The sequence below is a fragment of the Neophocaena asiaeorientalis genome, unplaced genomic scaffold (genome assembly GCF_003031525.2).
Source record: "Neophocaena asiaeorientalis asiaeorientalis breed wild unplaced genomic scaffold, Neophocaena_asiaeorientalis_V1.1 scaffold78, whole genome shotgun sequence".
NCBI classification, from domain to species: Eukaryota; Metazoa; Chordata; class Mammalia; order Artiodactyla; family Phocoenidae; genus Neophocaena; species Neophocaena asiaeorientalis.
This window is the reverse complement of record NW_020175018.1, coordinates 15,618,057-15,631,508: the sequence shown is the minus strand read 5'-3', so window position 1 is coordinate 15,631,508 and position 13,452 is coordinate 15,618,057. Positions and strand designations below refer to the sequence as shown.

Sequence of the window (13,452 nt, the reverse complement as noted above, 5' to 3'; positions counted from 1 at the left end):
CATCACCTTGACATGGGCGTCCGCGTGGTAGTGTCGTACAGAGTGGGCTCTCCGGGCCCTCATCCTGGCCGCTGTGAGGGGGTAGGGTGGGCATCTGTGCACGGCGGTCTCCAGCCCAGTGCCCCCCTGTGTCCGCAGTGCTGGCCTACATGCAGCTGCTCGAGGACTACTCGGAGCCGCAGCCCTCCATGTTCTACCGGACGCCGCAGAAGGAGCACATCTACCAGCAGAAGAACAAGCTCCTCATGGAGGTGTATGGCTTCAGCGACTCTTTCAGCGCCGGGGATGCCCCGCAGGAGCTCGCCCCGCCCCCCGCCCTGCCCCCCAAGCAGCGGCAGCTGGTAAGCGGCCCCTCCCGGGTGCCCCTCGCTGTTCCACCCCCAGCAACCAGTCTCTCATCCTGACGGGTCTCTAGGAACTGAGATGGTCCTGGGGCAGGTTTCGGCACCTCTCCTTCCAAGCCAGGGCTCTGGGCCGTGCTCTCGTGCCCTCGCTGTGGCCTGTCTCCTGCTGCACCATCTCCCCACCCTGGGGGGTGGCACCTTTCTTTTCCAGAGCAGCCCCTGCAGCTGGGGCTGGCTTGTACTCAGAATGTTTGCTTTCTCTGTTGACGGTCCTTTTTCTCTCTTCTTTGGCTCCAATATAGACCTCCCAGAAAGGAGGGACTCCATCAGAGCACAGGGCACGGTCTGTGTAGGGCCATCTGTGGACTTGATTTACATAATGGGCCTCACTCTGCCCAGTGATTTAACACCCCGCCCTGGCCGGGGATGGCCCAGTGAGAACCAGCTCTATTGAAGCAGGATGGCTTTGCACAGAGCCGCTTTATGTTTCAGGCATGGCGCACCGTTCCTCCTTCAAAAACCCCTCCTGTGTAAGGACTCCGTGTAGGTGGCAGAGAGGCAGGCTGTCCAGCCGTGGGCAGGCTGTGAAGCTCTGGGACCAGAGGAGGGGCACGGCGGGTACGCCTCTCAACCCTTTTCTCTTTGCCACCAGTTTACTAACTGAGTGGGCTCTGGTCAGGGTGTGGAATCCAAATGTCCCATCCAGCCGTGTTCTCCAGGAGAGGAGACCCGACTTAATCAGAGCTGCATGTGCTGTCTTGCTCTTACGCTGGTCAATTTGGTAGTGATTTAACCAGCGAGGGGCCCAGGGTGGCTGGCCAGGCCGCCTTTTATCCATTGCGAGAGGACGTGAGGTACTGCCCCGACTTTTCTGGGAGGCAGCTGCCGACCGGACGACAAAGGCCCCTGGGTGACTCCTCGAAACTGTCTGGGCCTCAGCAGTGCTGTGATTGGGCCTCGAGCATGCCTGGCCCCAGGCATCCCCAAGCCTTCCTACACTCAGCGGGCTCTGGGGCTGGCCCCGCAGAGCCACAGCCAGCCTCTTGGGGGACAGCCTGGTCTAGTAGAGGAAAGGCCAGGCTCGGGCTGGGAGTCGTGGGTCGCAGTTCTGCCACCAGCTAGCTGTGTTTCAGCAGTTGTGCTCAGGGTCTTAGTTTTTCACCTGTCCTGGTCACCCCACAGACACCTGAACATGCCCAAATATGAACAGAAATTGAAAATTGATTCTAGGATTTCAAGAAGAAATTGTCACCACAGAAATATAAATGCCTGCCCCCGGGACCTCTGACCTAAAATGTTTGGTTAGACAGCTGGGCCAGTTAGGTTGAAATGTGAAGTTTTCTCACCCCCTCCTGCCGGAGTGCACGTGTGCCTGTCGGCCGGTCTTGGGCATCTTCTCTGTACCGTGTAGCCCATAGGCGTCAGAGCACTGGGGAGAGATCCCTAAGGAGCGCACGCGAGTCCCAGCCCGCATGAGAGAGCTGTCAGACGGCCTCACCTGTGGCAGGGCGGCGGTGAGGGCAGCTCTGGGGAGAGGCCTGCCGGGGGCCCGGGAGGTGGGCCTACACCCTATTGAACACCACCCTGAGTGAGCACCGGGGCTTTCGTATGGTGTCGCACGATCCTCCCCACGGCCCCTGGCACCCCCATTTTAAGTAAACTGAGGCTGAGAGAGCTGGAGAGACTGACTCAAAGCCCACTGCCAGAAGTGGAAGATTGGGAGCCATGCCCAGCTCTGACTGAAGCCCGGGCACACGTGTGCCATGCCCTGTGCCGGCTGCTTGGCATCCCTTCTCCAGGGCAGACGCAAGAAGTGTGACCCCATTTTTCTAGACAGAAGTGAGAGTGCTGGTTACACCTGCTGGCCCGCGTGCGCCGAGGGAGGCTGGTTCTAAGTGCTTTCCATGCATACCGCCCAGCACCGTGTTCCCCACATCCTACAGATGACAGCCTGGGGCACAGAGAGCTTTGAGTAATGCCCAGGGCCAGGCAGGTCACGAATGGCGGGGCTCAGATTAAACCCAGGCAGCCTGGCTCCCCCTCTGCACTCTGCTGGAGCACAGCCACCCCACAGAGAGGGGTCTGGGGCCCGAAATAAGCGGAAGAGCAGGGACTCACCCAGGTCTGCGTGGCTCCTCCCACCTTACCACCACTTCCAGCGGACCCAGAAGTGAAGAGGGCGCCCACTCACCCAGGTCACCTTTGGCAGGCATCCTTAACCCCTGAGCTGGGCCGGGAAGCCATCCCTCTCCAGAATGTCCCAGCAGAGTCGGGTAGCAGCCTGTTTAGCCTTTATGTGTACATGCCTGACTGTTCTCTGCTTTTCTCCCTCCTTCCCTGTCTTCTCTCTCCTTCCTCTGTCCAGCAGGCCTCCTATGCTGCTTCTTCCTTCTCCTCTGTCTCCTACTGTGTCCAGCAAACTAAAGTGGCCTTCACTCCCGAGGACGGCAGTGCCACTCAGGGCATCAGTGTGTCCGTCTCTAACTCCTTTCTCAGCCGGCACGGCAACTTACCTGTGCCCTCGGTGAGTCGCTCCCTGCTGCTCGCTACTGGGAAACCGGTGAGCGAGATCTTTCCCTTGTCGCTCCTGCCTCCCGACGTGTGTGCTGCTGCCCATCGCCGGCTCTGTCTCTCCGCAGGCCCCTGCACCTAGATGGGAAAGGGTATGCGTGGTTGGCTGGCTGTGGCCCAAAGGACTGTGTGAGCCGGTGGGATGGGGATCTTTAGCGGCCACACTTGGAACGTCATCACCCAGGCATAAACTGGCAGGGATGTCTTGGCCTTTTTATTCCATTCTCACACTGGGCCTTGGGTCAGCCCTGTAGTGTTCTGTGTTTAAAAAGGAATAGTCCTCACGTAGGAAGCAAAGCCCCGGAGAGCAGGTTATACCCAGCATGACGGAGTTTGAGTTTGAGAGCTGTATCAGTTAGCTCTTGCTAACTCTTGCTACGTAACGTACCACCCCAAAACTTTGTGGCTTAAAGCAACAGTAACTGTGTGTCATTGCCTAGGACACAGCTTCGTAGTGTGGCTGTGCTGACGCAATTCATCTGTCCCAGTGACACTCCGGATGTCAGGGGAAAGAACCTGGCAAGGGGGCACATTTGGGCTCCTCTTAAAATCGGTTTATCCTCCCCAGGCCTCAATTTCTGTCCTTTGGGATTGTACTTTTCCTTGCCTCTTACAGTAGTTCATGAATGGGAGGATTGAGTAAAATCACAGGAGACTTCCAGGCACACAGTAAGCGTAGAAAGTTGACTACTATTGCGCTTTCTCTTAGAGTTCTGGACTCTGGTCTTGGCTCTGCTCTGATTCTGTACAGGAGAGCTTGGGCAAGTGGCTTAGCCTGCTTGCACTTCCCTTTCCCTCTATGAATGACAAGGTTGACATGGTGACTTTTGGAGACCTCTCCAAACTTGGGTTCCCAGTGTGGTCTTGTCCAGTTTCCGTATTTGGGAGCCATCCAGCGCCCGGTTTAAGCTGCACCTGCCCGTTGTGAGGCCCTTGGGGCGCAGTCCTCCCTTCAGTGTGCTAGGGCCTAGCTTTTTAGAGCCGGCACCAACCATACGTGCTGTAGAAAGGCTAAACACCACTCGCCCCACCCCCAGCCCTGCCCTGGTGCACAGACGCCCTCTGTTTCCTCAGCACGCACCTCTGGCAAGCTCCTTTCACAGATCTTGCTAAACTTGGCTTGTAGACAATCCCAGCTCTTGACAGTTTCCCCCCTCTGTGAACAGAAAGGAAGTGTGGGTTTTCCTAAGGGTGTCTACAATATCCCTTTTGAGTAGTTTGGGGTAGAAGACTGTCAGTGCATTGGACTGTTTACTACGGAATTAAAGGAAATTTGAGGGCATTTTAATTAAGTTTGGGTATGAGTACGTCATGGTTTTCAGCCCTGGCACGTAGGGGAGTCTTACGGCATCTTGCAGCAAAAATGTTGTGTTCTCAGCGGCAGCTCCACAAAGGAGCCTGAGGGGAGTGAGCTAAGAAAGGTGCTTTATTTCACTTAAAGGAAAGTCCCTCCAGGCCTCAAGAGCTGTTAGTAATGGCCTAAACGTATGCAACACTTGACATTTGAAATGCTGAAACCCCGGAGAAATGATTTAGTGTAATACCAGCGTATTCTTCGTATATTCTCTGCTACGTTCTAAGATGAGCCCCAGACAGAAGGGCTTTGACATGCTCTCAGAGCAGCCCTTTATTCCCGAATGTCCCTGGGCCTGTGTCGTCAGTCCAGCATGGAATTCCCAAGGGTTGCCTCATAGGAATACAGCAGGTGCCAAATCTGAAGACACCTCACACAGTTCTTGGTCCAGTGACCTGTTACTTCTGCCATGTAACAGGAAGATTGAAAACCTTGCCAAGGGAATGGTAGAGCAGTACACCTGCGTTGCTCAATGTAAAATGAAGTAGGTGCTGAAAAAGCATTCTTGTTCCCTCTTCCCAGGATCCCAGGATAAGTTTAATTCTGTAAGCACGGAGCCTCTCCTAGTGCGGGTCAGGCAGCAGGAAGGATCCAGAGCGAGTAGGATGGCCCCATCATCCTTGAGCAGCCCTTGCAATTGAGTAGGCAGAATAAGTTGGGCATAAAAGAGACTCCGGCCCGGGCAGAGTGTGAGTAACAGCACGAGAGTCGCAGATGGTCTGTGGAGCCGGGACAGTGCCAGGCGGCGCTTCGTGGGGAAGGGGCGCTTGAGTGGTGGTGTGAAGGACAGTTAGGATTTCAGGGAGATAAAGGTCAGGGAAGTCTAGTCCAAGTTGTTCCACACCGAGGGCCCTGCCTGAAGATGAGACCGGGAATGCCTGGCATACATTCTGGAAGGAAGATTGTGTCAAGTATAAGCACGCAGGACTGAGGTCCTGGGTGAGTGGGCCGGAGGGTAGTGACAGTACCAGCCCTTCCACGTGTCCTGCCCCTTACCCCATACCAGCTGCTCCCCGAGCTGCCTTGTGGGTGCGGCCCTCCGGGGCTCAGGCCGGTCTCGAGCTCTTTCCCCACTTGTGTGCCAGACGCGTTCCCGCTCCCGTTCCTGCCTGGCGCCCACCCTCCTCTTCGCGGTCTCCGGCTGGGTCTGCTTAGCCCCCCGTCCACAGACTCCCTGTCCTTCCCACCACGTGCTGTAATCCTAGGAGACGCGCAGCCGGACTGACGTGTGGTGTCCAGGGTATTAAGACCAGTTTGATAGGAGAAGGCGTTCAGGGAAACGATGAGTGACCGTGAGACCAGAATGACGTGGAGAGCTAGGTGCAGCCTCCCCCGGGCTGGGAGGCCGACGCCCTCATTCCTGTTCTGATTGTGCTGGGCCTTGCAATGGGCCTGCCCCTTGGTGACACTGGTAAGGGTTTGAGTGGCGGGCCCTCCTAGAAACAGCTCTCAGACGTGGTGCTGGCGTCTGCTCCTGTCCCTGGATTCTCCTCCATCACTTGTACCCCCTGGGCTGCCTGCCCTGTTCTCACTGCGGCCCAGCCTGTGCTGGCTGCCCGCCTTCCACCTCCACCCCCCCCTCGTCCCTCCAGCACCAGCCCTTCCCCCCCTCACCCTGAAGTCCCACGTGCCGTTTCCTCACCATCTCCCTCCTCTGGCTTGCATTTTCTGTCATTCTGAACCCTAGTGGTGCCAATCTTGAAAGTTTTGGGTTGGGTCCATATTCACCTTACCCTTGACCGAGGTGTTACTGAGAGTCTGTCAGTAACCGTTGGGGTTGCCAGTGCCCTCCAGGTATTGCAACGGCGACGTTAGAAAACTCTGCCGTCTCCTGAACTATTTTCTGATACATCCTTTCTTTGCCAACTGATATTTACTATCACCAAGAGATCTATCTGGATGCTAGGAATCTGTTGAAATACTTTCTTTACCATCTTGGCTTCCGAAATGATTCTGGAGAAGTAAAACTACTAGAAGACCCAGGTTTTAAGAAGAACTTCGGAAATACGCATAATAACTGTCATCTGTTTTTAAAAATCTTTCGGGTAACAAACTCAAGGGTGTGTCATGTTGAGGACTTCAGTTTAAAGGGGGGAGATGTGTGGAGCCGCTGACAGTGACTCTCTGAGGGCTGGGCGCAGGCTCTCGTGCCACAGCACACGTGTCCTTCAGGGCCCAGCCGGGGGAGACTCGCTCTGTCCGGCCCCCTCCTCGACCTCCCATCACAGGCATCCCGGAGACCGGGGCACTCTGACAGGTCTGGAGGCCAGACGGGGAAGGGGGAGGAGGCGGGAAAGAAGAGACGACGGAGCCAGGTGAGAAAGGGATTGTGGGCCGGAGTCACGAGTGGGCCGGCCGCTCAGCACGTCATAGCACAGCGTGTGCCCTCCTGCTGGGAAAAATGTGTTCCTGCCTCCCGTGCCCGCCTCTTGTTTCTTCCTGCTGCCACCTTCTCCTTATGGCTTCCTGCCCTGCTTAGAGAGAACTCACTCTGAGAGAAGAGGGCGTGTCCGTGGGCAGCACTGGGGCCCAGGGACGGGCAGGTGTGTCCCCGAGCTGACCTCTCCTGGGGGGCGTTGTTCCGTCAGCCTGCCCGACTCTGTGGGCTTTCCTGGAGAGCAGCCCCGGCGCCATCAGCATCGGGCAAGCCAGGGCCATGCTGCCGCCTGCCAGAGAGTCTCTGCGGGCGCCTCTGCGGCTTGCTGCGGCCCAGGCAACCCGGGGGCCACTCAGGTGCCCGGAAGCCGTGGACTCTCAGGCTCTGACCCATTTTGGGGGGCCTCACCACGGAGCGTAATGGGCAGGTGCTGGTGTCTCCTCGCTAGACTGTGGGCCCCCTGGGATTAGGGATCCACCCCCGCCACACGCCTGCCTCACGGGACGGGCCAACGCCCTCGGCCCCCCGTCCTGGTGATTTCTGTGCGTGTTCCCCCCGTCCACTGAGTTGCCCAGGTAGAACTGAGCTCATCGTGTCCCCCCAGCCCCACGTACGCGCCTCGTTTTCACGGGACACGTGCACACCCAGTCACCAAGCCCTGTGGCCCGTCCCGTTGCCCACCCCACGCTGGTCCTTCTCTCCACCCCATCGCTGTCCCCGGTGTGGCCACCGTGGCCTCCTTTCCAGCCTTGCCGCCACAGCCGGCCGCCCTCCTTCCCCGCAAAGCAGCACAGGCAGACCGAAGTGTCACCCCGTCCCTGCAGGGCCAGGCCGCCCACCTGTCCCGGGCCCCGCCTTCCCTCCGCTTTCTCCTGCCCCCCTCCCACCCCACCCCCGGGGTTCTCTCCTCTGTCCCGGCCCTTTCCCACTCCCCCAGTCCCTTCCCCACCAGGCTTTGTCCTTACTTGCTGCGTGGACCTGAGCGTGCCACCCCAGCTCCGCCTCCTCCTCTGTCACTGGGGGCGTGCAGTTGTCGGGAGGATTAAAGGGAAAACACACATAAAGAGCATAATGCAGTTAGTGCAAGATACACACCGGCATTCAGTAAAAAGGGAGGGATTATCGCAGTGTTGCCGCCTTGGGTGGTTCTTCTTTCTTCTGCAGTGCTCAGGCTCTTTTTCTCTGCGAGTAGGGATTGGGCTTTTTATGTTCTTGGACCTTGGACCTGGGTCAGGGCCCAGCAGCAAGTCGCAGGTGCTCTGTGACGCTGACCTGACTGGGAGCGGTGACAGGGAGGCGTCCAGCTCTCCCCCACCCCACCATCCCGGCCGTCTTTCCCTGCCTCCGAGCATTTCATCAGAACAACCTGAGCGGACTCATAACAGGAGAGGCTCTCCGTCCCCACGAATCAGAGGCACTGATCCCAGGCTGTGGCCGAGAACTCTCTTTCTTCCTCTTTTTCCTTCTCTGCTGACCCAGGAGGCTCTGGCGGCTGGCTCTCTGGGCCGAGAGATTCACAGGCACTTCTTGTCGCTGGGCCCTTGAAATATGATTTGGCTTCTCCGGGAAGTTCACCCTGTGCTTTTCCGCCCTTCCTCCACGCCCTGGGGTGCTTGTGTGGCCATCGCTTCCCTGCAGTGTGACGCCCGAGTTCACCGCCCCTCTGAGCCGAGACACAGCTTCGAGGCAGGAGGCACACAGGCAGCCAAGCACCCGCCAGGTCTCTGCTGCCCACAGCGGAGCGGGAGAAGCTCGGCTCGGTGCCGGGCCCCCACCCTGGAGGAGATGGTCACCGCCTGAGTCCAGGAGTGAGCCTAGCGCGCCTGCCGTGGACAGCAAGGGCCGAGCGAGGAGGCGGGACTGGTTGTAGCCCAGAAGCAGGACCGGGGCTTGGGGATCCTTGCCCCAGGGGCTCGCAGCAGCAGCCACTCCACCCAGCTGTTTCTGCCCCTCCTTCTGAAGACTCCCTGACTCTCTGTCGTTGGCGCTCACGGCATTGTGGATGGTCAGCACCCGCAGGCTGCTTCACACACAGGAACTTCCCTGCAGCCCCTCACTCCACGTGTACATCTGACTCAGTCCGTGACAGTCGACTGGTCGGGTACCAAAAGGAGCCCCTGGTCCTCATGAAGGTCCTGTGTGATGTGAACCCAAAGGGTGCTGTTCCTACACTGACAGTTGCCTTTACATTCATGTTTTCAAGCTGCTTGTCGACTTGTCAGAGGCCCTTCCTTCCTGCTCCGTGATGGAACGTTTACCCCTGTTCTGGAGATGGAGGCACCGGAATAGAGAAACTGAACCATTTGATCAGAGTTTTAAGTCAGAGCTAAGGTTAGAATCCAGATCCCCACCCTGCGAAACACAGCATCAAGTTGACATTTATGAATTGCTTAATGGCCACTAGCATTGAGACCCGATGAGGCTGAGGAGAAAGAAAAGCCCGGGCACGGGCCGGACGTTGAGAGGCGTGCTTTTGTCCTTTGTGTTCTGACACAGAGTGTAGCTACGGGCTCTAACTAGTGCTAAAGATAAGTATAAATTAGAGCCCTTGTCGTGCTGTTTAAATCCAAACTGAGTACAAAGTAGTTGAGTCAGATTTCTAGAACTAAGTTCAGACCATTTTGGAATCTCTACTAAATTTTCTTATGAAGAGTTGATGTTATTAAGGTTAATATTTAATGAATATGCAGAGCATCCTGAAACGTATTGGAGGTTCTCACAAGAATATACTTAGGGCTTCCCTGGTGGCGCAGTGGTTGAGAGTCCGCCTGCCGATGCAGGGAACACGGGTTCGTGCCCCGGTCCGGGAAGATCCCACATGCTGCGTAGCGGCTGGGCCCGTGATACCAAAAAAAAAAAAAAAAAAGAATATACTTAGCCACGAAACCGTGGGCCAAAAGCGTAGTGCTTTCGAGGAAGATCTTGTGATTCAGCTTGCAGAAATACGGAACGTGAGAAGAAACATAGTAACTTTCTACTTACATCTGTCCTAAAATTCTCCTGAGCAAAACATTTTTGTTCTTTTACATCCTTTGTTACAAAATTACAGATTAGAATTTTGAAATGAGTTTAAAACATAGACTCCACCAAGAATGTTATTCAAAAAGAGAGAAGGTATTTTTTGAATCCAGCATGAAGCTGATGTTGCCTTTCTTGGGTGAGCTGAGCGCTGTCTCATTGTTCACATGATGGGACCAACAACAGTGTCTGTCCTCACCTTGAGCAGAGAAGAAGCTTGTGGCATTGGCCTCAGAATCTGCCTGTTGGCTTCGGAAACTCATCTTTGGACATTATCTAACGTGTAGTTGTTATAAATTAACAGAAGCACATCAAAGAAGGAAGTTCCCTCTGGACCTAGGATAGACCCGAAGGATGGCTTTCGTAAACATGTAATTAACTGGGACTAGGAAGGAGAGAGGAGACGAGCAGTCTTCCAGCCAGTTTGCCACGTGGAGTGACAAGGACCGTTATCAGGAATCCTTCCTGGTGACCTAGGAGTGATCACGTCCCATCTAAGAACCAAATCTGATGTGGTTCTTCCCTGGAGATTCCTCCCCAGGAAATCATGGACGTGTGTGTTTTGCAGCGGCTAAAAGCTTTACTTCCTTCCAAGAGAAATAACTGACACCCATATCGTGTCAACACTTGCAGGCCCTGGTTGAAAGAAGCATCCTCAGAGCCCAGGACTGGCCCTGGGCTGTGGTTCCCACTGGCTCTCCATAGGGGAAGGAAGCCCACACCACCCTAGAAAAGCACCTTCCCTTGAATATGTTTTCTCACAAATGATGGATAAAAACTTAAGCCCCCAAACAAGCTGTCCAGTAGCTTATCTGTTTTGCTAAGTAGCGTCCAAAAACACTGAAGTCATAAGCCTTGTTTGAGCCAAGAGGATACAGTAATGACTGATCTCTGGAATTCTCTATACTTCCAAACACTTGCCCACAACAATACGTCCATTCACTCCGATGAGCGCGTTTTCCCCATGACCGGTAGAGCTGAACGTTCTCCAGAGCTTGCAGCCCAAGTCACCGTGGAGTAGCTGTACCAGTCAAGGTCCTCTGGCCTGTGGCTCCAGCTCTCAGCTGCTGGCTCGCTGCCTGCCCCCTCTGGCTCCCCCAGCTTTCTGCTAATCAATGGAATTAAATGGAACGTCTGTCATATTGAGGAATCAGAATTTTTCATGTGAAGATCTGCTTTCCTGTTTTCTTGCCAACACAACACAGGGCCTGTCCCTAGTCGTTTTTCATGCCAGGATATGATGGAAAGGAAGTGACCCTGAAAACCGGTGCCTGGCCGGCTTCGGGTGGCTTCGCTTTTTAGCATGTGACTGGCCACACATCACATCAGCCTCCCTCATCCTTTACACCCAGGAGACTCTCTCCGCGGTTCTTTCAGGTGTATGTTTTCAAAAGAGTGGGGTGCTAGCTCCTGAGTCTCCCATGAGGGCAGATCTTTTCGCTGCGTCCCCGGCTGGTATATCAAGCCGTGGCTCACTGCCTTTTGCAGGCTGGTCACGCCTCAGGAGGTCTCCGAGTGGAGTGAGCCGGCAGGATTCTGCAGCGCTGTGGGACTGCGCGCTTAGGGCCTGTCACGTGCCCAGGGCACTCCCTGAGTGTGAGATGGCTGCCCCAGCACCGTCTCTGCTGAGCCGAACCATGTGTTACTAGGTACGTGGCTTTCCCATGCAGCCCGTTTCTCCATCCCTGTAATAAGGATCCTAACAGCAGCACTTCGTGTGGAGTAAACGAGGTGATTCAGGTAAAACCTTTAACACCTCACCTGACCAGCAGGAAGCGTTCCGTAAGAATAGCTGTCATCGTCTTCGTCACCATCGTCGTCATGAGATGGTTCTTGCCGGCGCTTTGATTGTGTGATCAGGGCTGGTGTGGGGGCCAGGTGCCCCCCACCTCCTAACTGCTCTCCTCCCCAGCACCTTGCACCAGCACTCCTAGACCTTCTGCAGAGATCTGCCGTCTCCAGACAGGCGGCCCTCATGTCATAACTCCTCCTCGGCCCAAACAGCCTTACTCTGGCTATAAATAAAAATCCCTGCCGCGGAGTGCAGCAGCAAAGCCGGGCACCAGCCAGACCCTAAGATAAGCTCCAGGCTGTGGTCACAGGCAGGGGTGTTTCTGCTCAGCGGCCAGCCCTGCTTTCTCCCTGCCAGTGTGAATAAATATGATCTTAAAGGGCCTGGAAACATTTCTCTGGGGAGTCAGTGGAGACCGGGCTTGTTGACCGTGGTATGGGAATGAGTGTGCAGGGCCGCCGGAGGGACCATGTCTCCCCGCCCACTGGAAGGTGATTTTCCGGCTTGGCTCCTGTCCCAGCAGGACTGCATAGCTTGAATACCAGAGCTGCTGCAGCCTTGTTGCGGAGGGCGGCCTGGACACTTTGTCCGAGAGACGGGCATCTTCCTTCCCTTTTCCTTGGTGGCTGCCCGCTCCCCTGCAGTCCGCACCCTTGGTGGCTTCCCCAGCCTCCCGCACGGCGAGGGAAGCTTGTCCGCTACTGTCCACACGCGCAGTGGACGTTCTGCTGGGTCAGGTGATGTTCTAGGCACTTCAGTGAATAGCATTAGAATCTATTCCTAAGTGTCCCCTCATTCAGTCAATATGTATTGAGTTCATCAATTAAATGCCTTGGCTCTGTTTTTAGAGGAGTTCCTGAGGGTATTTTGGAGGGCAGGAGAGGCTAGCTGACACTGAGGGCTTGTCACACAGCGGGACTTATGGGGCGTCTCAGTAAATCCACACAGAGACCCGGTAAGAGAAGAACTGTTGTTTTCATCCCCATTTTAAAGAGGAAATGACTGAGGCTCGAGAACTTACTTCACCTGCCCAAGGTCACACAGGTAGAGAGAGAGCCCAGGACCCAAGCCCAGGTCTGTGTGACTGGAGAATGTGCCCTCTAGGCAATTCTTCCGCCTCCCAGAAAAGGCACCGCCCTGCGTGTGCGTGTAAGTGGGTGCTTGGTTACTGCAGGGCTCACTTAAGTGCCCAACACATTTACATGGGGCATGGACAAGAGGGGGCGTCAGTGAGGACGTGTCAGGACTCCAGAGTTGGCATTTGCCTTACTTCGTTCAGGCTGCTGTAGCAAAATACCAGAGACTGGATGGCTTATAATAACAAGTTTATTTCTCACAGTTCTGGAGGCCGGAAGTCCAAGACCAGGGTGCAGCATGGTTAGGTGGGGGCCCTCTTCCTGGTCACAGATTTTTCGTTGTCCTCACGTGGCAGAAGGGTGAGGCAGCCCCCTGGAGCCTCTTTTCTGTGGCACAGGTCCCATCATCCCTGGGGGTTAGGATTTCAACATAAGAATTTCGGGGGACGCAGACATCCCGACCATAGCAGCATTGACCATGAATCGTAAACTAGATGGGGTCACGGCCAGGGGAGAGGTATCTGCTAGCATATCTCATAGCAGCACCTGCGTGCTGGGAGTGAGCACCCCACAGGCCCGGGGACCGGACTCCTGCGTGAGACCTCAGCCACTGCCCGAAACAGGCTGGCCTCCCAGGAGCGGGCCGTCCCATCCCTCCATCCCTTGGCTGGTGCATTTCACTCAAGGTCTTCTCTGCGCACCTTTCCAGCCAGTGAGAGAGCCTCACTGTGAGGGGAGCATCCTCCAGAGGTGAAATGGAGAGTCCCCAAAGCCAAACCCGTCACCCCTCTGCCATCCCCAGCAAGGCCACGCCTGGATGGCTGTCCTGAGAGGCCAGGTGAAGCATGGCACCTGCCGGGGGAGGGCACTGTGGATGCTCAGGCCCCACAGCCCTCGGTGGGGAGAGCAGCCGAGCCAGG

General features: G+C 55.9%; 1 protein-coding gene across 1 annotated transcript in view; it reads left to right on the top strand.

Annotated features, from left to right (window-relative positions):
• RAPGEF1 (Rap guanine nucleotide exchange factor 1) overlaps positions 1-13,452 on the top strand; it is a 116,697-nt gene that overhangs the window by 77,069 nt on the left and 26,176 nt on the right. Inside the window, exon 12 of the mRNA XM_024762754.1 lies at positions 139-341. Within this exon, the coding sequence (XP_024618522.1) occupies positions 139-341 (203 nt within the window). The remainder of the gene's footprint in view (positions 1-138; positions 342-13,452) is intronic.